Source organism: Brassica napus, chromosome C5, assembly GCF_020379485.1.
Source record: "Brassica napus cultivar Da-Ae chromosome C5, Da-Ae, whole genome shotgun sequence".
Classification (NCBI taxonomy): Eukaryota; Viridiplantae; Streptophyta; class Magnoliopsida; order Brassicales; family Brassicaceae; genus Brassica; species Brassica napus.
The window spans coordinates 38,185,295-38,210,344 of NC_063448.1; the positions used below are offsets into that span (position 1 = coordinate 38,185,295).

At 33.9% G+C, this 25,050-nt stretch overlaps 3 protein-coding genes, 1 long non-coding RNA gene and 1 pseudogene across 5 annotated transcripts; 2 read left to right on the top strand and 3 right to left on the bottom strand.

Annotated features, from left to right (window-relative positions):
* Window positions 1–2,761: 2,761 nt before the first annotated feature.
* Window positions 2,762–4,080, top strand: LOC106357710. Its single transcript, XR_001272342.3, has 2 exons — window positions 2,762–3,552; window positions 3,636–4,080. It is a non-coding gene; the product is annotated as an uncharacterized LOC106357710 (long non-coding RNA).
* A 258-nt stretch (window positions 4,081–4,338) lies between these two features.
* On the bottom strand, window positions 4,339–6,579 carry LOC111211676 (putative nuclease HARBI1). The gene has a single exon (XM_022712937.2). The coding sequence runs from the start codon at window positions 6,415–6,417 to the stop codon at window positions 5,251–5,253; it is 1,167 nt and encodes a 388-aa protein (XP_022568658.1). The 5' UTR covers window positions 6,418–6,579; the 3' UTR covers window positions 4,339–5,250.
* Window positions 6,580–6,622: 43 nt separating this feature from the next.
* LOC125587689 lies at window positions 6,623–8,353 on the bottom strand (annotated as a pseudogene).
* A 9,075-nt stretch (window positions 8,354–17,428) lies between these two features.
* LOC106357711 (putative calcium-transporting ATPase 13, plasma membrane-type) lies at window positions 17,429–21,955 on the top strand. The gene has a single exon (XM_013797399.3). It carries the CDS (start codon window positions 17,796–17,798, stop codon window positions 20,871–20,873), a length of 3,078 nt encoding a protein of 1,025 aa, XP_013652853.1. The 5' UTR covers window positions 17,429–17,795; the 3' UTR covers window positions 20,874–21,955.
* On the bottom strand, window positions 21,751–24,221 carry LOC106357712 (ATP sulfurylase 1, chloroplastic-like). 2 transcript variants are annotated; one of them, XM_013797400.3, is made up of 5 exons: window positions 23,599–24,221; window positions 22,729–23,134; window positions 22,391–22,651; window positions 22,217–22,303; window positions 21,751–22,140 (listed from the first exon to the last, which is right to left on the bottom strand). In XM_013797400.3, exons 1-5 carry the CDS (start codon window positions 24,096–24,098, stop codon window positions 22,015–22,017), a joined length of 1,380 nt encoding a protein of 459 aa, XP_013652854.1. In that variant the 5' UTR covers window positions 24,099–24,221; the 3' UTR covers window positions 21,751–22,014. The 2 variants fall into 2 exon arrangements, with proteins under 2 accessions (XP_013652854.1, XP_022568660.1); XM_022712939.2 differs by having other exon boundaries at window positions 21,751–22,303; window positions 23,599–24,195.
* Window positions 24,222–25,050: the final 829 nt, after the last annotated feature.

The following is a 25,050-nucleotide window of genomic DNA, read 5'->3' on the forward strand; positions in this document are numbered from 1 at the left end:
CATCAACTTATGGCCCGTGCTCTCTATTAGAGGACGATAGGGATGTGGCAAGAACTTGAAATCTAGTCATCGGGCGGAGACTCGTCCTGATTCTCAAAGCACGTGCTGGTGTCGATGGTTCTACCTTTCGGGATGGTGGTTTCTCTAGGTATGCTTCTCGCCGGTCCGGGTGTCGTCTCTTCTCCGTCTTGAGTGTGGTGATGCATGTGGTATCTCAGACTTTTGTGGCTGTTTGTTTCTCAAGTATCTGCGGTGGTTAGGTTAGGTTCGGAGTTGGTGTGCGTTTCTCGTTATTGGTGTTTGACTATGAGGCTGCGGGACATTCTCTGTGGTGGCTACTATCAGAAGGCAATTGGCGACGGAATAACAACTGGACTTGAATACGCCAGCGCCGTGAAGTCTCGTCCTTCTGGCGATGTGCTTCTGTGTTCAACGGAGAAGGGAGCACGCTCCCGGTCTTCTTCCCCCAACTGTTCGTCTTTATTATTGTTTTGTCCGCTTGCAGATTTAGATCTAAGCAAATGTAACCTAGAAACCACCGTTTTCTGGTCATCGGACTCTGTAACGATTCCCGAATCTCCGTTTAGGAATGATTAATGAAATATTTTTAATTTAAAAAAAATCCGGTAGATAAATTACCTATTTTAAAATTGTTTAAATTCAGTATGTTCTTCGAAGTTTTTTTTTTTGGACAAGTGATTGAAAAGTGTCAAATCGTATAAATTGCTAACTTTAAAAAAAAAAAATTTGAAAAGGCATTTTAATTAGCATTCTCCAAACTATATACAAAAATAGTGATGTTGCACCAGAGAAAATTTCTACGGGTCCAAAAGACACGAACACTTTTATTAAGCTTTTATCTAGTTTATGTCTGTTTGTCAGTAGTTAGTTTTGTCTTCGCTAACACATTACCCAGAAACATAAGAATACAATTTATTCCTAGACAGACCAGTACAGGCAATCAGTATCCAATGTGGAGGAATTTTTGGTCATTTGTTATTGACTACTTACAAGTCAATATTCGAATTCTTAAAAATGAATAGTCTTTGGTCATTTGTTACTGACTAAAAATATCAACTATCGTCTTTATTTATTCGACTTGTGTCCCTTACATCGTTGAAAGTTGAAGTCCTATCATCTGAAATAAAAGAAATATTATAATAAAGGTATTCACCGAGTGGCTGGTAAACGATTGCAACACAGTAAGAAAAATAGTACTGGGTTTTGAGATTGGAGAAATGTAATGATGTATTGTTTGCCAAGCAAGTATATCCTTGTATATTAATTGAAAAACATTATTATTATTTTTGTAGCCACGTGTCATTAGGATGATTCTTTGAATCTTTATAAAAATAGGTTGGTCCTTCTAATTATATAATAATTTTTTATTAAATTAATTAACCATAAATTCAATGTAAATGTTCTTTATTATTTTCGTAAATAAAAGTTACGGAATTGCCTAATGTGAATAAAATATATATAAAAATTAATGATTTTGAATAATAACGATTTGATAAAAAATTTAGATTTCTATGTATATCTTATATTTTGAATTTTAAAAAATGACTATAAATTACTAAAACTTTTAAAAGTCTCAAATTCAAATTTTGAGATCCATGATTAAAATTTTTTTGTTGTGACAAAATACAAATGATTACAAAATCATATAAGTAAAAATTATAATTTAATTAATTATTAAAATTAAAAAATATATATATATATATATATATTGTTTTAAATTAAATTATATACCATATAAAATACATGAATATTTTAATTTCAAAATTTACTTTGAACAATTTCTTTTGATAAAAAATTTGAATAAACATTGACAACTTAATTTTTTTAAATTAAAAATTACTAAAACTATTAATCCCACAATGAAAAATTTATTATCAGTAATTTAAAAGTTTTGCTATAAAAGATACAAATGATAAAAAAAACATATGAGTAGAAAGCATCATTTAATAGACATAACTGTTAAAAAATATTATATATGTTAATATTGTTTAAATTTAATTATATATCCTATCAAATAGAAAAAAAATTGTTTGGATTAATAAAAAAGTTTTTATGTTCGCCCCAATTTAATTATATATGTAATGGTTACTGAATTTTTAATTATTCAATATATTTTTTATTTTATAATATATAAAAACATATAATAAATAAAATAATTTATATATATAATGTTCATTCCGCGCAAAGCGCGGATCTTAACCCAGTACTTTTTATTTGATAATCCAAAGTTGTACAAGGCAAGATACTCAGAGATAATAATCTTTGATGACAAAGCTAAAAATATCAATAATGATTAAGAAACCGATCTTTTTAGAGAACTTGTCAAAAATATCATATTCACAGTATAATTTTTCATATTTACACTAACCATTTTTACTAGACTAACGGTTTAGAGTGAAAGGGTGGGGTAAGGTTTTTGGAATGTGAAATTTAAGATTCTAATAAATATATAAATAAATACTTAAAATATTAAAAAATTAAAAAATAGTTTCAAAAATAATTTTTGATTTTCAATATTTTTTTTGAAAAAAATAATTCGTAAGAAATAAAATTAAAAAAAAAAATATAGAAAAATTTGAATTTGAAAAAGTATAATTCAAAAACATAAAATTATTTTTTAATAATTATATATTATATATATAAAATAAAGATATAAGAGTCTTTTGTTTTTTAATGAAAAATGTATTTTTCAAAATGTTTTTTTAATGGTTGTAAACATGAATAATGGTATTAAGAAAGTGGTAAACATGAAAAAAAAATTATCTTTTTACATCATTGGTCATGGACAAACTAGAAACTTTTAAGATAAATGATTACCGACTCACTTTCCACAACAATGCAGACAAAAAGGAGTATAATAAGAATAATCTTGTAAATTAATTGATTCAGCACAACAAGGCTTAATACAAGAGGGTTTAATATAAATGATACTTGTCAAAGATATTGCAATACTCCATTAATCATATGTTGTTCACCTGTGGCGAATATAGAAATCAATGAATAAATTTATCTGGCGGGGGGCAAAATTTTATAAAAAGAGTAATTGCAGTGCATATACAAGAAAAACTTGCATATTTGCGGTGATGGAATTCAGATTTTTTAAGTGACGTGTTCTTTTAATGTCCATAGCACCGCTATCATCTAATACTTCAACCAAATGTGTACTACATCTTCGAACCCTATATATCATTATTACGCGTGAAGAGATAGAACACGTTCATCACTTCAATCAATACACTATTATTTATAAAAATATCTATCTAATCTTTCTAAATCTCTTTGGTTTCTCCGTAGATATGATCCGCCTTCTCTCACAATCTCCCTGTTTTATCCGTCAGAACCCTTGCTAAGAAATTATCCCCAATCCATCTCATCTCTTTGATTTCTCCGACAGAACCCTTGTTCCGAAAAAATCTCCCGTCTATCGAATACGAGATCAACTCTCTGTCGAAATCCTTTCTCCAAAATAATATCACATCCGCCGGGTCCTATTCTTCATTCACACCATTCTTGATTGTCTCCATTACGATTGTAAGTCTCTCTTTGTTTTTCCTTTTCTGAATTTGTTTTCAGTATTAGGGCTAACACACGCCTCTTATACTGTTCAAGCTCAGGTCTTGATATCATCTAATCTCCTGTTGGCAAATATGGAGACCATTGAGTTAGCATCTCGGATTTTTGCTGCTGGAGAGGAACCAGTATAAAGGAAAGCGACGATATATCGTTGTCTCAAAGCACCATAGCTCTGTCCGGTTACGTCCAGTCCCTCCAGATGGTCATGACAAAAGTCGTACCTGCTCTCACTGAAGTTGTATGGCAAGACTCTGCAACCGATGTAGCTGGTGCTGAGGATGATGATTTTTCATATACCCCCCCTAGTAATGGTATCAAGCCAGCACACACAAGGACGTTGGATACTGCTAAAAGTGTGAGCCTTTTTCACACTTCTTGTTTATTATTTCCTGCTTTTCGACCATTCATGTTTATCCAACTATTGATGACATTGTAATGAAATTCTAAAAGATAGCCGGCTAAGCTAACTGAAGCATGTTATTTCTTCGTCTTGTTTTAGCTATAGCAACCGGATAATAACTTAGTTAGACATACATTTTACAAGATAGCCGTACGAATAGATTTCTGTAATGTTTTACCGGTGCGTCTCGCCTATTATCCGACCAATCGTCGATTAAAACACGTATTTATCTAATTATCCGGCTAATCAAAATGTCCTATTTTCAGTTGTATAGATACGTATGACTTCTATCATCCCGCATGAGGGTGACTTTGAGGTCGACGAAGCGTAGCTGTGTTTCTCTGAATAATTGATCGAAAGCACCCGAACAGGATACCTCCTGACATTTATCTTTATTCCATCAGACATTTATATACTTAGCCGTCAAATGTATAAGTTATCCTACAAACAGATATGTTGTGATGTCGTCAACATTGTGTAAAATAATCGGATTCATCATCATTTATCCGTTATAGGTCAAGTTAGCCTTCTATTCCAAATAAAAATTATGTGTCCAAGTGTCTTCATTTTTAAGAGTAATCTAACTAGGACCTACGTATGTTCACTAATTCTCGCACAACGAACCATAAGCTGCTAAATAATTTTCGATTTGACCTTCTTCATGTATTAACTTCTGATGAAACGGAAAGGCTGAAAAGATTTTCAGAGAGCCATTAAAGACGATTCAATTTTGGAAAGTGATAGCTAAGACTCCGAATGGTAACAGCGGGTTGGGCGGTGCGGGACAAGCTGATTGATTAGTGCGGTGCGGTTTAAGAGCGGTTTGTGTTAGAAAAACGCATACTGCAGGACAAGTGTGATTCATCTAATAAAAGCGGTTTAAGAAATATGTGAATGGTGACCAAAATAATAAAAAGTGCGGGACAAATGTTTGAATGGTGTTTAACTGTGGTTTGTATAAGAGAAACTTAATAAAATTAATTAAATTTGTTATTTAAAATAGAAAACGTAAAAGTTTATATCAAAATGCTTGAATGGTGTTTATAAACTAAATAGTACTGAATATATAAAATAAAATTCTATTTGACAATAAAGTATTTTACATTTTTTATAAAGTACAAATAAATTACAATAAGAAAATAAGTTTATTTTATTGATTTTCCCATAGCATATTTGCAATATTATCTCTTATTTGCGCCATATGTCCTCCATCTGTCACTTCAATTGTTTCCACATCATCTAAATCGGTATGAAAATCAGTCTCTGCTTGTGTATTGAAATCCTCCTGTTTCTGCCATAACTTCAGCAAAATCTGCATCTGAAAAGTTTGAAATTTTTATAAAATTATGCAATCCCATTGTAGCCATGACCACTCTCTGCTGTATGTTGATATTATATCTTGGAAAATCACAAAGAATCCTCCATTTTTTCTTCCAAACTCCAAAAGTTCTCTCGATAACTGAACGTAGAGACGCATGATATCGATTAAATAATTCTTCTTTATTCCGTGGAGCAAGACCATAGTTGAACTGTGACATATGATATCTGACAATGTTGTTTCGTGATAACTTATATGGAGCCAAAAATCCTTGCCTATTTGGATAACCCAAGTCAACGACATAATACTTTTCCATTGGAGGCAAAGGAAATTCAGGATCGCTTTCTTGTGCCATTGTGAGAACGGCTGTATCATGACAAGATCCCGGTGCTCCATTCCATATATATGTGAATAGCATATTCAGATCACAAATTGCCATAATATTCAACGATGCATTATCGTGTCGATTCCAGTACATTCCTTGTAATTCTGGTGGTACTTTTACACAAACATGAGTCCCATCCATAGCTCCAACAAATCCACTAAAAAATGGATAATATTTTGGATGTACTTGAAGTCTTTCAGGAATTCGGTATAGTTCTTGTCTTGTTGGAGTTCTGATATAATCGCATGCAAGTAATTCCGTCGCTTTAAGAACTTCTTTAAATTTTCTTTTCACAGTCTCTTGATTTCGTCCAAATCTCAACCCAACATCTCTCTGAACTTCATTGTGCCCGCATATACGCAAAAATATAGCCACACTTTCTTCAATGCTTACATTTGAAGTTGGTTTCAGACCATAATTCGTTTGTAGCATGTTACATAGTGTTCGGAAACATGGTAGTGACATTCGTAGGAGTTGAAGACAAGCAGCATCATCTTCTTGAAGTCGAGACCACATATTTCTCCACCCTAAACCTCCGTCTGTCCGGGCAGGTGCTCTATGAAAATATCGATCATAATAACTCAAAGTTGGTTGAATTATTAACTCCTCAAATTGCTCATTTTCTAAATTCCACAACTCAATTCTCTCTTCGTAAGATAGTGTCTGGATGTTTTGTGAACGCAACTGACAGATTCGAAATGCCTGCAAATTAATAAACATAAAATTAAATTTTATTAGATATATAAAAATAGTAATAATGCATTAACACACCAAAATAATATATAAATATTTTAGAACATTAGAATATGACAATCCATTAACACACGAAAGTAATATAAAAGTATTTTAAGACACATGAAAACCTATAACACACAATAAAAATAATAACATTATATCATAATATATAAACATGACAATCAGATTGCTACTCTTCATCTCCTGAACCACTTTGATTCTCTTCATTAGGTTCTTCTGTAGTTCTCCAAATATTGAATAGGCCTCCACGTCTCGGTCTTTGTGATGTGTTTCCTGGTTCAAAATAATTAGTGAAACCGATACTAGTTGATGGTGATTGGTGGACCTTTGGTGAAGAATCTATACTTGCACCTTCCGAATAATTTCGTTGAGTATTCAGTGGACTTCCACCTTGATTTCCAACTGTAAATCCGTAGTGAACATTTGTTGGTGTTGTTCCAGAAGAGCCGGTTTGCTGAACATTTGATGGTTGCTGACCATGATGAAAATTTTGTGGAATGTTCCATTGTTGAGGATATGGTGGCGTACTCCATTGTTGAGCATTTGGAGGTGCGTTCCAACTTGGACCATTTGGAGGTACACCCCATGGTTGAGCGTTTGGTGATGTCCCCCAATATTGAACATTTGGTGGTGTTCCCCAGTGTTGCATATTTGGTGGTGTTCCCCAGTGTTGCACATTTGGAGGTGTACCCCATTGTTGTGTAGTCGGTGGTGCACCCAAGTTTTGAAAATTGTTTCCCCTTGAACAATTACCCACTGAAGATGGACTACCAGATGATAAACCTCCAGAATGTGGACTCCCAAATAACTGTCCAGAGCCCAATTGTTTTGGCACATCTTCATTATTTCGTGATACACCAGTCATAGCTTCTAGTAGTTACAATTTATCTTCGTCATTGCTTCGAGCTATATCAATGAAATACTTTCGCCAAAAAAAACAGTTCTTTAAGTGCGTTAATGCAAGCCCAGTAAAATTTAGTGAATTTGGGAAGTTCCAAAGCAAGAAATATTTGTTCTGCTTTTTTGAATTCATCGTAATCATCCTTATCAAAAGCACCTGGGCATAGCTGTTGTAGACTTTGTCGTTGAAATTCTTTATATCCATTAATGGTGTCTTGTATTGTAGTCTCGAATGATTGTCTTCTTCGATGACCTCTTGAAGTACTTCCAACATTAGTTCCTGAGTTTCTAGCAGATGTTTGAGAAGTGCTCCCACGTCCTCCAGTTCTTTCTGAACGACCTCCACGTCTTGTACGTTCCTCACCTCTTCGAGAAGGAAGCCGAGTTGAATCTTGAGTATATTCGTGCGAAGGAAGTGTATCGGCATTGAGGTTAACACGATATATTTCTTCATTTTCTTGGGTTTGAGGAAGATTATGTTGAGGTATGTCATCACCATCATTGTCTGAAAAATCAAACAAGTCATCTTCCTCTATTCCTTCAGTCAATATTTGTTGTCTTCGTTGGCGTGACGACAGTTGAGGTTGCGAATAAACATCGTGTAGCACAAAACATCGAACCATCACATCCCAAAACGGTGGTGGTTTTCTTTTAAAAGATCTTGTTAGTTTGCATCCCTAATAAAATTTTAACATATATAATAATCATAAATGTGTTGGCTATATTTGTTATATTATTTAGTTAATACAACCATAAATATTATTACCGATTCACGGGCCTCCCACCATTCATCTGATGCATAAATCATCGACGATTCCGGATTAACCGTTATTTCAGTAGAAGTCATGAGAAACTTCCACTTCTTATATGCTTTTTTGAAATCATCAAGTTTGTTTTTGAAAAATGCATAATTTATATTCAAATTAAATGCACGGTCGAAATTGTCGACCATGTGCTCTCTACCAAGAACCGTAGGATCTTTAAGAGTATAATCGTTCATAGAACTTGCTTGATCATACAACTCAATCAATGTTTTTTCTTGTTCATAGGTCCACTTAAATCTCGACGCGTTCTACAAAGTAAAAAAAAAAATTATAATTTTGACTAATACTATATAATTAAAAAATATGCAATAAATATAAAATTAGATTTCTTACTCGTGAAGAAGTTTCGTTATGAACATTTGAATTTCTTTGTCCCACAGGATTTGTGTTTCCATGACGTCTTCCTGACATATCTGGATTTCAAAAATGATTCAAATATTATTAATAGAGTTTCATAATTAATCATATTTTTAATAAAAAAAGAATAAAAGAAAATATAATGTATATATATAATTAAAATATTCAAAACATATATTTATTAAGTTTGCAACACAAATTTTTTTTTCTTAAATCACCAACAGGACAAAATTTTTATTTAAAACATATGTCAAATACATACTAATATTCAATTTTATTACATGCAGCTTACGATTAACTCTTTAACTTATTTTGGTTGATCTAAAATTAATTACATTAATATATAACAAATAATTTATGTACAGAAATAAACTTTCAGTTAACTAACTTACGTATCATTATTAGTTTACGTACTTTTATTATTTCAGGTAACCAACTAATTTATGGAAAAAAAGTTTACGTACATTCACAAAAATTTTGGTTAACTAAATAGTAAAATATATATTTATTCTTTCAAAAGGGATCCTCGAACAGAAAAAATTATTCTTAAACATTATTCAAACACATAATCATTATTCAATTTTATTTTTTTGCATCTTATAATTAACAAAATAATATTTTACATGGTTACATTAAAGTTAACTTACTTACGTACTTTAGTTAGTTTAGGTACCTTTAATAGTTTCACTGAATAATTTATATGCTTTTAATGGCTTACATAATACAAATTATTTTTCGGGTAGAAAAAAAACATACCTTGTTCTTGTTTGAAAACAAAAAAAAACGTTTTTGGACCAGAAATGGAAAGAATGTATGATAATTGAAGTGAAGTGTGTGTAAACTGATAACGTACTTCTTCTATTTATAGACTAGATTTTTTTTTATTTTCTGTTGTATTTACAAAAAAAAAAATTAAAATGTCACAAACCACATAAACCACTCATTTTGTACGCAAAGTGCGGGACTGAGTGGATAGGGTGCGGTTAATATCTGATAACATCACATGCTATGCTATCTTATTTTTTTATTATTTTAATTTCAGAAAACACAAAACAAGAAAAGTAAAGTGAATGGTGTCACTTTCTCTTCCGTCCCTTTCTGTTTATGGGACCACAGTTATCACTGAAGGCCTTAAGTGTGTGTTTCCTTCACCCACTTATCACCTCTATATAGAACAAAACATATACAAACACATATCCAATAGCATGTATATCTATATTTCCCGTGTGATTATGGTGAAAAGTTTTCGTTTTTTCATGCAATATAACTGGTCAGAAGTTTTGGCTACTCTTAGAAGCACGAGCTACACAAATATAAGTAGGTTTGTGTGTGTATAGCTTTTCTAATGATTACATGCATGTAATCATTACACAAACATTTCCGCTTCGTACGTAGAAGAAAGAGAGAATAGGGTCAGCTCGGTCTTTTCGCGTGTGCAAGAGGTGGACTTCACAGTTGGACCTTCGATTTTTCCATCCATGCAAATATCTCCATCTTTCTCTATTTTCCATGCAAATGACTCTTATAAAATGTCCATACTTCGAATACTTTAGACAAGTAAAGTAAAGTTGGATACTGGGCAATTAGAAAGCTTTTAACAGTAGTCTCTAAAGAAAAATTTCTTCCCTAATAATAAACTAATGAAGAAAATAGAAAAATAAGAAAGAGAACACATATATATAGAAGAGAGAGAGAGAGTAGAAAAATTTCTACAAATGAAAAAATTTTACTGACTTTTGAGAAACTAAACTAACAGGCGACACTTAGCTGTAGGTCCAACCAGTTAAAAATAAATAAAATACAATAATTAATTAAAGAGAAATTTTCGTGTTTACTATTTTCTTTTACCATTATTCATGTTTACCACCACTAAAATACATTTTCAAAAATACATTCTTCATTAAGAGGAAAAAAATTTATATACCTTTGTTATATATATATATATATATATATATAATAAATAATTATTTAAATAATTAAAAATAAATAAAAAATAATATTTTTTTTATATTTTCGAATTATACTTTTTAAAAGTCAAACTTTTATAAAAAAAATCTTTTGAATTTTCATTTTCGAATATTTTTTTGATATTTCTTTTTGAAAATCAAAAATTATTTCTTTTCAAAAATCAAATTCAAACTTTTCTATAAATTTTTTTGTTTGATTTCTTTTCGAAATTTCTTTTTCAAAATTTCATTTTGAAAATCGAAAATTATGTTTGAAACTATTTTAAAAAAATTATAATTTTTAAGTATTTATTTATATATTTATTAGAATCCTAAATTTCATATTCCAAAAACTCTACCTCACCCCTCAACTCTAAACCCTAAGTTTAGATTAGTTAACCTTATGGGTATACCTAAGTTTAGATTAGTTAACCTTATGGGTATACGTGTATTTTACCCTTCATTAAAAGTGATGGTAAAAGTGATTAGTGTAAACATGAAAGTTGGTACTATGAATCTGGTATTTGTGGCAATTTCCCAACATAGATAGCAGTATAATATTGTTTACATAACTACTTTATAATAGAGAGTTGTATTTAATTTAAAATCCTACAAAAAGTTAGATTTAAGAGAACGTTTCTGTTTTAATTAGAGAAATTAAATATCATTATTTTAAATCTTTTAGAAACTCACCAAGTTTTTCCCCTGATAATGTTAATATTACTTGCTACTTAACTTAATTTGTTTGAGTAATTTGATTTATTATTTGTATTTGGTTTGTTTGAATCAAGTACTCATATATCAAGTATCGGAAACAAAAATAATACTTATAAACTATTTGACTCTGGTTTGTTATTTGCTAAAATTAATACTTGTCAATAAAATATCTAACTATTTGTAAATAATTGAAACTAAAATAAATTTAACAAATAACAAATACCTTTTAATGAGTAATAAATTGTTTTTAGCGGGTAATAAATATTTTGTAGTGAGTCATTAGTATTTTCTATAACAAGTAACGAGCAATAACAAAATAAGTAACAACCCAAGTATTAGAAAATATGACGAGACTTGATACTTAACTCAGACTTGCAAGTAATAATATTTATTGAATTTTTCTTAACTTAACAATACCAAATACTTAACTTTCGAGCCAACCATGAGCATGGAGTAAATAACGAACATAAGTCGAGTATCAAGTAATCATGCCTAGCTTCCTCTAAAGTCTCATGAGCTCTACCGAATGATGGATGTGTTAAATACAATTATGATGCAGGTTTCTATTATAAATCCACCAAGTTACAGTATGTATGTGATCAGCAAGCCATTTCTAAGTATTGCGGGTCTGCATTCTTAGAACGATCAGTCTTAATGAAGAAACCAATATGCTTTTATCAGCGATACAACGCGTTTGGAGGATAAGCTACATCAGTTTTTCTGAAAAAAATAATCAAGTTTTAGTGCAAATTTATGAGGAGGTTTACAAGACATCTTGATTCTAAACTTGATTAATGATATCGAAGATTAGTTGTTCAAATAATCTTGCGTATTTACATATTTAAACGTCACTTTAATGTTAAAAAAAACGTCAAGCTAATGAAGTGTAATATAGAAGATACTATGTTTTCCATGTAAAGGTAACTTTTCATTAGAATAAAGAGCGTAGCAAAATAAATCGTTAAACACAAAACATACAGATATTCAATTTTAAGTTGCCGGTAGTTGATCATCGTATCTAATAGAGTTAGATATTATGTGATGATCTGTTATCTAGTGTTAAAAAAAATGTGAAACTAAATTAATTTTCTCACAAATAAATGTTTCTGTTAGTGAATACGAATCGGTGAAAATTTTCTCTCTCTCTTCTCTCTGTTCCTTCACTACATCTTTCACATATAAAGACGATAGATGAAACTTTTTTGTCGCCGGTTCTTTTGCCCACGGTTTGGGCTTCTTCTTCGGCTTCAGTATCATCCGACCGGTTTTGTCTCCAGCGTCGCACATGTTCTATCAGTGGTCGGCCGGCTTTGACTCTAGAAAGCGGTGGCTCTATTAGTATCGTCTTTGCCGGCTTTTTGTTTCTGGAAGGTGGTAGATTCTTAAGCTTCGATCTCGCCGTCTCTCTCTCTCTCGGGGTTTTCCCGATCTCTCTTGATCTACGATTCATGGCTTCAGATAGATTACAACTATCTGAATCTCCGACGGTTTCTTCTCTCCCACTCGGTTGGGTTGTTGCATCTTCAAGCTTACAACTATCTATAAAGATGTATGTGGTGCATGCAAGTAATTTGGATGAAAAAGATTGATTGTAGGCGGTTAAGTTTCTTCGTCGATACCGTAGATCCGCCAGTTTTGACTTCTCGGCTCGAGCATCGGGTAGGCTGTTTTGGTTGAACGATTTGTTTCGGGTTTGTTTTCACCGTCGACGGTGATCCATCGTGTCTCCTTTCTGGCTCCAGAGGAGATGGCTGGCTTTCGTCAGGACGCGTATCCATTGATCGCTGGGCGATCCGTACAAGTGATGGAGTGATTCGGGTTTCTTCTACAACATATTTTCCCTTTGTATTTAAGGCCTAAAGTAGAGAAAATCTAATTAGGAAACATTTTGTAAGCTAATAACTCTATAAATTAATAAAAAATTAAAATCACAACATTATTAATATATAGAGTTTTTATTGTATGAGCTAAGGACTAAACGATTTTTTTATATAACTGATTGGGTTTTTCAGAAAATCCAATGCAAATATATAACCCCATTAAAATTATAAATTAAATATTTATATGTATATATATTTTATATAAGTATAAACCAACTATAATATTTTTTGTTTTACATTCACGATGGAATTATCATTATATTTTCTTAACATTTAATATATCTTGATGAGATTTTGTAAAATTATATCTAAAACACATTTAAATTCTATGAGATATATTTTATATACACCAAATGTTATAATAAAATTAATATAAATATTAAATTTCAAAATGTTATTTAATTTATATACATTAAAATCCTTTGCCAAAAACGTATATACACTATAATCAGATATTTTTATTATATTAGGAAAAATATATCTTAAAATAGAAAAATCTATATGGAAACATTTTGGAAGTTATAACTCTATAAATAATAAAATATTAAAGTTTTTACTGTTCATGGAGTCCTATTCTGCCATACTCTACCAATGGCAATTGAGTACCACATATTTCCACATTCTGACGAATCTTCATCGCTGACGCTTTCCCATGATGTCATACTTGGACACTCTTGAAAAAAAAAGCGATCTTGGCAGTGGGGTTTGTTTCTATGATGAAAAGTATTATATTGTACACGAGAAAAATTTATGAGAGCAATCTTGGCGGTGGAGTTCTCAAAAAATGAGTTTTTCGGTCACAAAATAATCTTATTTATTATGATTTATTAATTACTTAAATTTTATTTACTTTTAGAAGGTAAAATCAATTATAATTCAATCTTGGCGGTGGAGTTCTATATATTTTTTATCCATGTAAATTACAAACGATTCAAAACTAATAATCAAGTGAAAATATATTATTGAGTTATTACAATTTACTATGGTTAAAAATATTTATTTACATGCATAAAATTTCAAAATATTACTTATTATGTTCACTTATGCAACTTCGGACTAACATCACTGTTTTATTTGTTTCCTAAAATAACATATATCAAATTAGGCATAATTTTATTAAAATATATTATGAATACAAGACAATAAATCAAATTAAATGCAGCTAAGAAATTTAATCGGATTTAACTTTTTAAGAACACGAAACATTAATCTGTAGTTGAGATGAAAACAAGCAATCTCATCCGAAAAATGATTGATCAAATTATGTATAAGCAAAATCGGGTATTTCTTTTTTTTAACCCATTTTTCATACATATAAATTAAATAAAAACTTAATAAAAATATCATACAAATATTATAAATTATATATTTTTAAAATACTTATATTCGTGCATAAGCACGAGAGAATCAACTAGTATTCTAAAGGTATGAGAATTTCTTTCACTATCTCTCTCACTTTTTATTTATTTTTAATCTAGTCAACTATTACCATTATTCTAAAATAGATGATGTTTTGAAAAGCTTTTGATGTTTCAAAATATATAATATATTGATTTAATTTTAGTTTTATTGAAAACTCTATTACCAATAATGTTTTTATATTTGATAACAGGCTGATTAGTTTTAATTTTTATATTAATACTATTTTTTAGAAGAAAATGTATGTTTTAATTTTTTTGTTTCTTCAACTAAAATATCAACTATTTGGAACAGATGGAGTATATGATAAGTCCTTGATGGAGTTGCTCTGATATTGCTAGCTAAGTAGTTCTTTGGACATTTTATCCGAGATCTGAAAAACAAAACTGAATCAAACTGAAAAAGGTAAAACTAAAATCAGATTATAATGAACAAATAAGTTCTTGTGTTTATATTTGAAATACTAAAATCAACCCCGAATAGATATTCAAATATCTGAAATACAATATATATATATATATCTAACAATATTAATTGTATGTAATTAAAAAATAACTATATATCCAAAAGTAAAATTTATAAAACAAAAGTTTGTTTGTAAATATGTATTAATATAATAATATTGAATCATCCACAAAAAAAAATTATCTAACTATTTTATCAGAATTATATGAAAGTATTTGAGTTACCCAATATTTCAATATGAAATAATGGTGGATGAGACTCAAGACTTAAGACATTACTCCCCGTGGAATGATCCATTTCCCTAAGTCAGTCTTTTAACTAAAATAGGCAAAACATTGTTCTTGTTTGCATATCATGTGAAATTTCTCTACGCTTGGACGATGAACTTCGTCAGGAAGTAACTACCGCGTCCGACTTTACAACAATTCTACGTCAAGAAAAATACAAAAATCTAAAACGTACAATTTTGGTTAATAATATCTATTATGGGTAGACCGGGAGCTTGTGGTCAAGTGGTAAGGAGAAAGATTTGGATGTCACCACATTTCAGGTTCGATCCACCTGTCACTTTACACAGATATGGGCTACTGCATTTCGGTCCATTTGAATACCCGGGTGAGGATCTATCCGTGGGTTGCACCTCCCCCGAAGATTAGGTACGTGTCTTTAATAGATCCGGGTTTAATCTTTTATTCTTCAAAAAGAAATATCTATTATGGGTCTAGGAAATAAGATATAGTTTGATGAAGAAAAATGTGAAACACACATTTCAAAAAATGTTTACGGTAGACTTATACAGGCTCGAACGACAGCTAAAACATTATTATTAAGTCCCAAGAAAAAGCCACGACAACATATTTTTGTCTACTTAGTTCTTTTGATACACATGTGACACCTAGAGTAGTTGTGTGGAAGCCACTATAGACATCATTTGAACATATACGTGGTTCTTAATATTATTAAGTATGTGATCAACATATGAATGAAATGAGAAGCCGACAAGCAGAGCTCAAACTAGGATCGCAGTCAATACAATTTAGGATGAATTCGAAGTCGACACGGTTCAAACACTCCAAAAGGATGGGAAGATAATTAATTTATATTATTATCAATTACTCACTAATCAAAGAATGTGAATGGGTACATGTACGGTACAAGTAGGCATGTCGATATACCAATACGCGGACTTGCCCTCAATTATTTTCTATTGAAACTAATGTTAGATACTAAACCTAAACAAAGACCATACGCAGTTACGCAATATTGAACTGCATATCCTATATTGTGAAACCATGCGTATTGAGTACTAAATCAAAATGTTGTCAAGTTGACCATAACGGCTAAATAAAACATGTCAGGTCCATACTAGCCTCGTTCGTAGTAGATACACGTGTTGTTCCTGAGAAAACTCGAAACGGTTAATGTGGACATGCTTCTCAGTAGGCACGGCATTCGAGGTCCCAATCAGATTTCGGTTTTGTTCAATCGGATCTCAGTTTTTCGGGTTTATCAAAACCAGACTCATTCAGGTTATTTGAAAATTCGGTTCAGGATCGGTTTGGGTTATGTTAGGTTCAGGTCGGGGTTAGTAAATCTTCAAAAAACCGGTACAATCCGATGTACTTTCGGGTTTGAGTCCCAATCGGTTCTTCGGTTTAAAAATATTTGATTTGTATCTACTTTTTTAACCAAAATATAAGTAAAATTTGTTTTTCGGCTTTAAAATACCTAATTTGTACATATTTTGTAACCAAAACATAAGTAAAATCGATTCAAAAATAAGAAAAGAACATCAGACGTGATCATTCAAAATCAAACGAAAGGTAAACATAGTTATTGATAAAATAAAAACCAATAAATAAAAACATAAAACGAAAACCAAGTTCTCATGAAATGAGAAACATTATTCAATGAAAACAAAATCAAAATCTAAAAGCTTCAAGCTCAACCGCCACCTTCAACTATCAACCTTCATGTAATAAATAATTATTTTAAACATTATTCAATGAAAAAAAAAACCAAAATCTAAAAACTTCAAGCTTTAACCGCCACCTTCAACTATCAACCTTCATGTAATAGATAATTATTTTAGATGTTCAATAATATCTTTGTGTATTTTGGATACATATTAGAAATTGAGATCATGTTTGGTATAAGTTATTTTTTTTGGGATTTTGAATGTTTCGGATTCTATCGGGTATCCATTTAGGTTCGGATTCGGTTCAGATAATACCCATGACCCAAAATACCATAAAACAAGATCCATTCAGTATTTATGTCGGGTTCGAATCGGTTCAGATTAATTTTTATCGGATTGAATTCGGTTCGGGTTTTCAGGTTCGCTTTATTTGCAGAGCCCTACTTCTCATAAACTTTACGATCTACACTTGGATCAAATCATATTTGTTCTATTAGTAAATAATTTAATTTTATATGGTTTGGTTTACTGCTTCATAATGTTGACCATTGATTTAAATTTATTTAAATTTTATCTTATTTCTATTTTTTTAATTTATATACTATAATAATTATTTGAATTAACTTTTACTGTTCCATTTAATGTACAGTTTAATACTTGACTTATGGAACGAGTTATAAGGAAACAGTTTTTGTACGAAGGTGATTTTCGTTGGTATTACTAGGAAACTTCGTGGATGATGAAAAACCGACTCTTTAACTCTTTATAAATGCAATGCAGATTGCATTGACATCGTTACATCAGCTTTCATTTTGCCTTGATATTCAATCAATCGCTGCCACAGAGAAATTTATAGCTTCTGGTTATTTTTCTTGTTTTCGGTTTAGCAACTCCAGTTTTAACAATATCAGAATCAATGGCAACACAAGTTTCTGACCATGCAAAGAAGGGCAATAGTGTGGGAGTCAAGTTTCTCCTGGAACTCCCCAAAACCCTAAGCACATCAAGCAAGAAATGGCATCAAGCATTCATCAAGATTTACAGCTCAAGAACTATCCTCAACTGCGCCAAACACACCATCCGAAAACCAGGTTTGTTTCCACGCTCCATTTCCTACACCGCCGTTGATATTGACCATCATCAAGGAGACTTCACGATCGATAAAGAAACTCAAGGAGACTTCACGATCGATAAAGAAACCCTAAACGATCTCGTGAAGAACAAGAACCAAGAGAAACTCGAGTCTCTTGGTGGTACTGATGGCTTAGTCTCAGCTCTCAAGACTAACACGCGTCTAGGGATCAACGAAGAAGCCGATGAGATTCAACGTAGGCGTTCAATGTTCGGTTCCAACACTTACACCAGACCACCATCGAAGAGTCTCATCAATTTTGTGGTGAAAGCTTTCAAAGATCTCACGATTCTCATCCTTCTCGGCTGCGCAACGCTCTCACTCGGGTTTGGGATCAAAGAGCACGGACTGAAAGAAGGATGGTACGATGGAGGAAGCATATTCGTAGCGGTTTTCTTGGTGGTAGCCGTCTCTGCGGTCAGCAACTTCAGACAGAGCAGACAGTTCGACAAACTCTCCAAAGTAAGTAGCAACATCAAGATAGATGTCGTAAGAAACGGACGTCGCCAAGAGATCTCGATTTTTGATATCGTCGTTGGAGATATCGTTTGTTTAAACATCGGAGACCAAGTTCCAGCGGATGGAGTGTTCGTTGAAGGACATTCGCTGCATGTAGACGAATCAAGCATGACCGGAGAGAGCGACCAAATCGAGGTAAACCTAAACGGAAACACATTCTTGTTCTCCGGTACTAAAATCGCTGATGGGTTTGGTAAAATGGTGGTTACTTCCGTTGGGATGAACACAGCTTGGGGACAAATGATGAGTCACATCTCCCGCGACACAACCGAACAAACTCCGTTGCAAACCCGTCTAAACAAGCTCACTTCGTCTATAGGTAAGGTCGGTTTACTCGTAGCTTTCTTGGTTCTTCTTGTTCTTTTAGTCCGTTATTTCACTGGAAGCACGAAAGACGAGAGCGGCAACCGCGAGTATAATGGTAAGAAGACGAAAAGCGATGAAATCGTGAACGCGGTTGTCGAAATGGTTGCGGCTGCGGTTACGATTATAGTGGTTGCGATACCTGAAGGGTTACCATTAGCTGTGACATTAACATTAGCGTATTCGATGAAGAGAATGATGAAAGATCAAGCTATGGTGAGGAAGCTATCTGCTTGTGAGACAATGGGGTCTGCTACCACTATCTGTACCGATAAAACCGGGACTTTGACGCTTAACCAAATGAAGGTAACCGAGTTCTGGTCCGGTTTAGAATCAAGAAACGCTTCTTCTTCTCTGTCTCGGACAGTTCTTGAATTGTTTCACCAAGGAGTTGCAATGAACACTACAGGAAGTGTGTTTAAGGCTGACTCTAACTCATCTGAGTACGAATTCTCCGGTTCTCCGACGGAGAAAGCGATATTAAGCTGGGCGGTTGAGGAGCTGAAGATGGATATGGAGGAAGTGTTGAGAGAACACGAGGTTCTTCACTTTGAAGCTTTTAACTCAGAGAAAAAGAGAAGTGGTGTACTGATCAAGAAGAGAGGAGAGATCACAGTTCACTGGAAAGGAGCTGCTGAGAAGATTCTAGCTATGTGTTGTACGTTCTACGATGGCTATGGAGTCGCGAAAGAGATTCAAGAAGACGATAAGGTTAAGTTCGAGAAGATCATTCAATCAATGGCAGCTAAGTCCCTCCGCTGCATCGCCTTTGCGTATTCAGAACGTAACGATAACAACGAGACGAAGAAGCTAAAAGAAGAGAATCTCACCTTACTTGGAATCATCGGAATCAAAGATCCGTGTCGACCAGGAGTCAAAAAAGCCGTGGAGGATTGTAAACTCGCTGGAGTAAACATCAAAATGATCACGGGAGATAATATTTTCACGGCGAGAGCAATCGCTGTAGAGTGTGGGATCTTAATACCTGAAGACGAGACGAACGAAGACGCCGTGTTAGATGGAGAAGCGTTTCGAAGCTACACTCAGCAACAACGATTAGAGAAAGTCGAAAGGATCAAAGTGATGGCGAGATCCTCACCGTTCGATAAGCTCTTGATGGTGAAATGCCTCAAAGAGCTAGGTCACGTCGTGGCGGTTACAGGCGACGGAACAAACGACGCACCGGCGTTGAAAGAAGCTGATATCGGACTCTCGATGGGGATCCAAGGCACGGAGGTGGCGAAAGAGAGCTCCGACATCGTGATCCTCGACGATAACTTCGCCTCCGTCGCGACCGTTTTGAAATGGGGGAGATGCGTTTACAACAACATCCAGAAGTTCATCCAGTTCCAGCTCACCGTCAACGTGGCGGCTCTCGTGATCAATTTCGTCGCGGCTGTTTCCGCCGGCGAAGTTCCGTTGACGGCGGTTCAGTTGCTTTGGGTGAATCTGATCATGGACACGCTCGGCGCGTTGGCTTTAGCTACAGAGAAGCCGAGTAACGATCTTATGAAGAATAAACCGGTCGGTCGAACCGGGCCTTTGATTACGAACGTCATGTGGAGGAATCTGTTGGCTCAAGCGGTTTACCAGATCGCTGTGTTGTTGGTGTTTCAGTTTCGAGGGAAGGAGGTTTTTGATGTGACGGAGAGAGTGAAGAACACTTTGATATTCAATACGTTTGTGTTGTGTCAAGTGTTTAATGAGTTTAACGCGAGGAGTCTTGAGAAGAAGAATGTGTTTGAAGGGCTACACAAGAACAGGCTCTTCGTTGGGATTATTGTGGTGACTGTGGTTTTGCAAGTTGTGATGGTTGAGTTCCTCAAGAGATTTGCTGATACTGAGATGTTGAATTGGGGTCAGTGGGGAGTTTGCGTGGCGATAGGGGCTGCGTCGTGGCCGATTGGATGGTTGGTGAAGTGTGTTCCGGTACCGGAGAAGCACTTCTTTAGCTACTTGAAATGGAAGAAGAGATCATGAGAAGCTCTTTTATGTAGAAATGGATTTGATTTGTGCATGGGATTTGAAGTAACTATTTGTTTCTTTTCTCCTAGTATTATTTGAATAACATTGAATTCTTTACATATTGTTTATATATATAGTGATAAATTTAGATTAAAATCTTTTTACAAGGGGTTAACATTTGAATCTGTGGCATGTTCTGATACATGAACATGGACTCTCTTCTGGAATGTAGTTAACCGGGCATATTCAAGTTGGATAGGTAAAAGTTTTCACAAGAAGACACAGACTTTTGCATCACACCATGAACCATCTTACCTTTGAAGATCTTGAAGGTGGTGTTTTAACAACGGGGAAGACATTTTTTTCGCCAGGTGTTTTCCTTGATTCTGCACTCACCGATTTCCTCTAGACTTTTCAATGTCACGAAATAGCCAAGACCTTGGTAAAAGCATCTATTAGGCAGATGAGAATAGCCTTATGGCTCATCATGAGCCCGTTTGGATTCACCTCATCAGCTGGAATCAAGATTTGACTTTGATGAACATTTTTCAGCTTCTAACTGGGAAAGATTCAGTTACAAATCACGAGAGTTGTTGCACTATTGTCACATGACTAGGAAGGGAAAAAGAAAAAGAGATCATTGGGCAAATAAAAGGGCAAATTAACATCTCAAAGGTGGTTTATTTCTAAGAGAATCTGAGTCAGATGTCGTAATCACATTTTGATTCAAGATTGTGCATTCTACAGTAGCAAGTTACCAGTTGTACCTCTTTACATAAAATATTTACCAAAATGATCAACTTCAGGTTTTCTTTCAGACATTTCAGCAAAGAGTTTGCATTCATGTAAACATGCAAGTGCTACTCCACAACTTTGAAAAGTTGCATAGAAATAGCAAAACTGCTTCTTGTTTGTTTTCATATAAACACAATCGTTTCATATGGTACAAGTTTTCACCAGACGGTGGTTTGATCAAATATTACAGCTTTCCTAAAGGAAAAACAGTCTTTTATGTAATTTATTTTGAAAAAAAAAGGTCCGGCCAGATTGTTTATATATAGGCTTCTCCTATACAACTGTTGCCTCAAGGTCCACAACACAAAGCAGATACAGTTTGAAACGAATCATAGACAGTTTCTTTGTCTCTGTCTTTGTCTTAGGCCGGAACCGGTAGTTTACCTGCTTGAGTCAAGCTGTCATAGTAATCAACAAGAACTTGCCATCCACCTGGGCACATGAATCCATCTGGAGGGTTTTCTTTGTTCTTGGCCAATGTGCGCATCTGAGAGAATGATTTTATAAGTAAACCATGAAAAATGTAACAATGTAAGGTTAGTGTTGGGAAGTAGTGAATTTACCTTAGTGCCGGAGATGAACAAGAAATCTTGAGGCCTCGAGGGATCAAAGAAAGCCATTTTGCCTTGTGTCTTGTCATATGCAGCAACCTGACATAGAAACCAATAAATCAGATCTCCCAACACTCCCAAAAAATACAAAAAAGTGTGGAACTTTTGAATTGGGTTTTCATGTACCCTGAAAGGAAGGATATTGAGTCTTTCAAGTCCAGGGGCCATGCTTAGTACTTTCTTTCCATGATCAGCATCGTAGAGATCACGTTTTTCAACTGGGTGACCCATCCCGGCTGGATCACGACCCACAATGTAAAAGTTTGCACCGGCATTGATTCTCGCCTTTGCGTGCCACTGCACTTCGGTTGGACCAGCATAATGCATAGGAGACGGGAATATCGAAACTACTGTAGTCTCTGGATCAAGAACACCGTCCTCTAGCACCTGTATTTAGAATTATAACACATTTAGCATTTCAACAAAACAGCAAATGTTGTTTCTCTCAACACAGTCAATAATACCTTCTCGTGCTGCTTCATCCTCCAACTTAGAGGAACATCATCAGCCTTTGTGTACCCTCCTAACGGATGAAGCAAAAGAATAGGGTTTTTGTATCCCATCTCAAGAAGTCTCCTCCGAGTATCGGTCATAAGAAGTGCATGACCGTTGTGAACTGGGTTCCTAAGCTGGAAAGCAAAGACAGCATCCGCGCCACGCTTCTCCAGCTCCTTGCGAAGCTCAGCAGGGGAAAGCCTAAAACGGTCAAGCCCATCATTGTACTTGACTGGCTCAAGAACCTCAAGGTCACCCCCAATCAGCCAGTTTCCAGCGTTAGTAATGGCTTCTTCTACGTAAGGCAAGCCTGGAGCCGTCGTACCCCAAGTTCTTGCTATTCTCTCTTCCTTGGGATGTTTGTAAATCTCAATGCTGATCAAACAAACAAAAAAGCAAGATTCAGGAACGAATATATAACTTCAATCATTAAATCTATAAAATCGACTAAACTCAGTACAAGAAAATAGGATTTGAAGAGACATGAGATCCAAAATGTATGTACTGACAAAAGAACTGTATAACCTAAGGGTAATCAATCATATGTAACTTTTGAGCTTACAGTATTCAGCTTTAGTGTCTCTATCAAATGAGTGACAGATAAAGGGGCGTATCAGATCTATAAAGCCTACTTCAATCATGAATCTATAACTCAGTAGAGACATAAGATCCAAAACGTATCTACTGACAAAAGAACTGTATAACCTAAGTTTGATTCGTCAAACTTATGCAACTTTTGAGCTAACAGTGGTGCATTTCAGCAATTCACAGATCTATATTGTTTGGAACTGAACTTTACTAAACAACTTGCTCATAGATAAGTTATGACTGAGGCTTACTCGCTGAGGATAGCGACGGGGTTACCATCGGAACCAACAAGCGCGACGCGTTTGGACTCGCCGATACTAGCCTTCTGCTCGTCGTCAATAGCGAGGACGATAGGCACAGACATGTTGACGACGGATCCGTCGTCAAGACGAAGCGAGTTGAAATGAAGAGTTTGGAGGAACTCGGATTCTCTCATGAAGCCTCCGAGCGGACTTGCCCAGCCTTCGCTCAGCACGTGCATCCACTGCACGTCGATCGACGTGAGCTCCACGCGGGGCAGCTCCGCCGCCTCGTGCTTCTTCTCCCGCCGTCGTGGCTCAGACACCACGAGCTCCACGAGCTTCCCGCCGTCGGGAGAGATGAGTCCGGCGCGGATTACTCCGCCGCGACGGTGCGATTTCGAGGGGAAAGAAACGGTTGCAGCGGAGAAGGGGAGATCGGAGGATGGAGATTTGGAGAGAGGCTGAGAGAGGAAAGGGGATTTGCTGAGGACGGCAGACATGGAAGCCATCGAAGGTTCTCTCTCTCTCTCAGGCTTTCGAGTTGAGATTTGAGAGAAAATGTTTGTTACCAAATTCAATTGGAAATGAAATTTGGTTCTTGTGGAGCTTTTTATAGACTTGAGAGTAAACAAGGACCGTTTATGTACCTGGACTGTAATTATATTAATTAGTATTATAATCAATATTAAAAGAGAAACACTTTAGATACCCAATTTTTTTTTGTCATAAATATGGCCCAAAATGTTTTATTAAATAAGTAAATATACATTTATACCCTGAAAATTAATTAATGAACTTTAGGATTTAGAGTTAAAAGTTGGCATTTTCGGGTGGGGTTTAAAATTTAAAATATTAAATTTTTTAAAGCTAGTTTCAAAAAGCATTTTCTAATTTTTTTAAAAAATGAAGAAAATAAAAACAAATTTGAAAAAAAAATTCAAAATTTTTTTTAATAAAAAATTAAAATTTGAAAACATATAATTCAAAATTATTATTTTTATATATATAAAGCAAGAGATAGAAAAATCTTTTGGCTCTTTAATGAAATCTATCTTAGTGATTTTTTTAATGTTTTTTTTTGTGAGAAATTTTTTAAAAAAAAAATCTGCTTGGAAGAATTGCCAATATTAAAATTCAAAATATTAGATAAACGCCATATACATGTATAAATTTATTTATTTTTTCTTACGAAAATAAACTAAGTCGTATATTCATATAATTATATCATGTGATAAAATCTTGCAAGACTCCAAAAATTTTGGTTTTGCTCATTAATTGATTGTCACAATAAAAACTTAGAAATTTTATTACATATTCATTAATGTGTTCTATATCAAAAATTGTGATTCAGATTTCGAACATATAACTTAGTTATCTAAACATTTATACATATTAACAGAAAATATTACAAAAAATATTTGATATAATGTAGATACTAAATAGAACCACTGACACCAAATT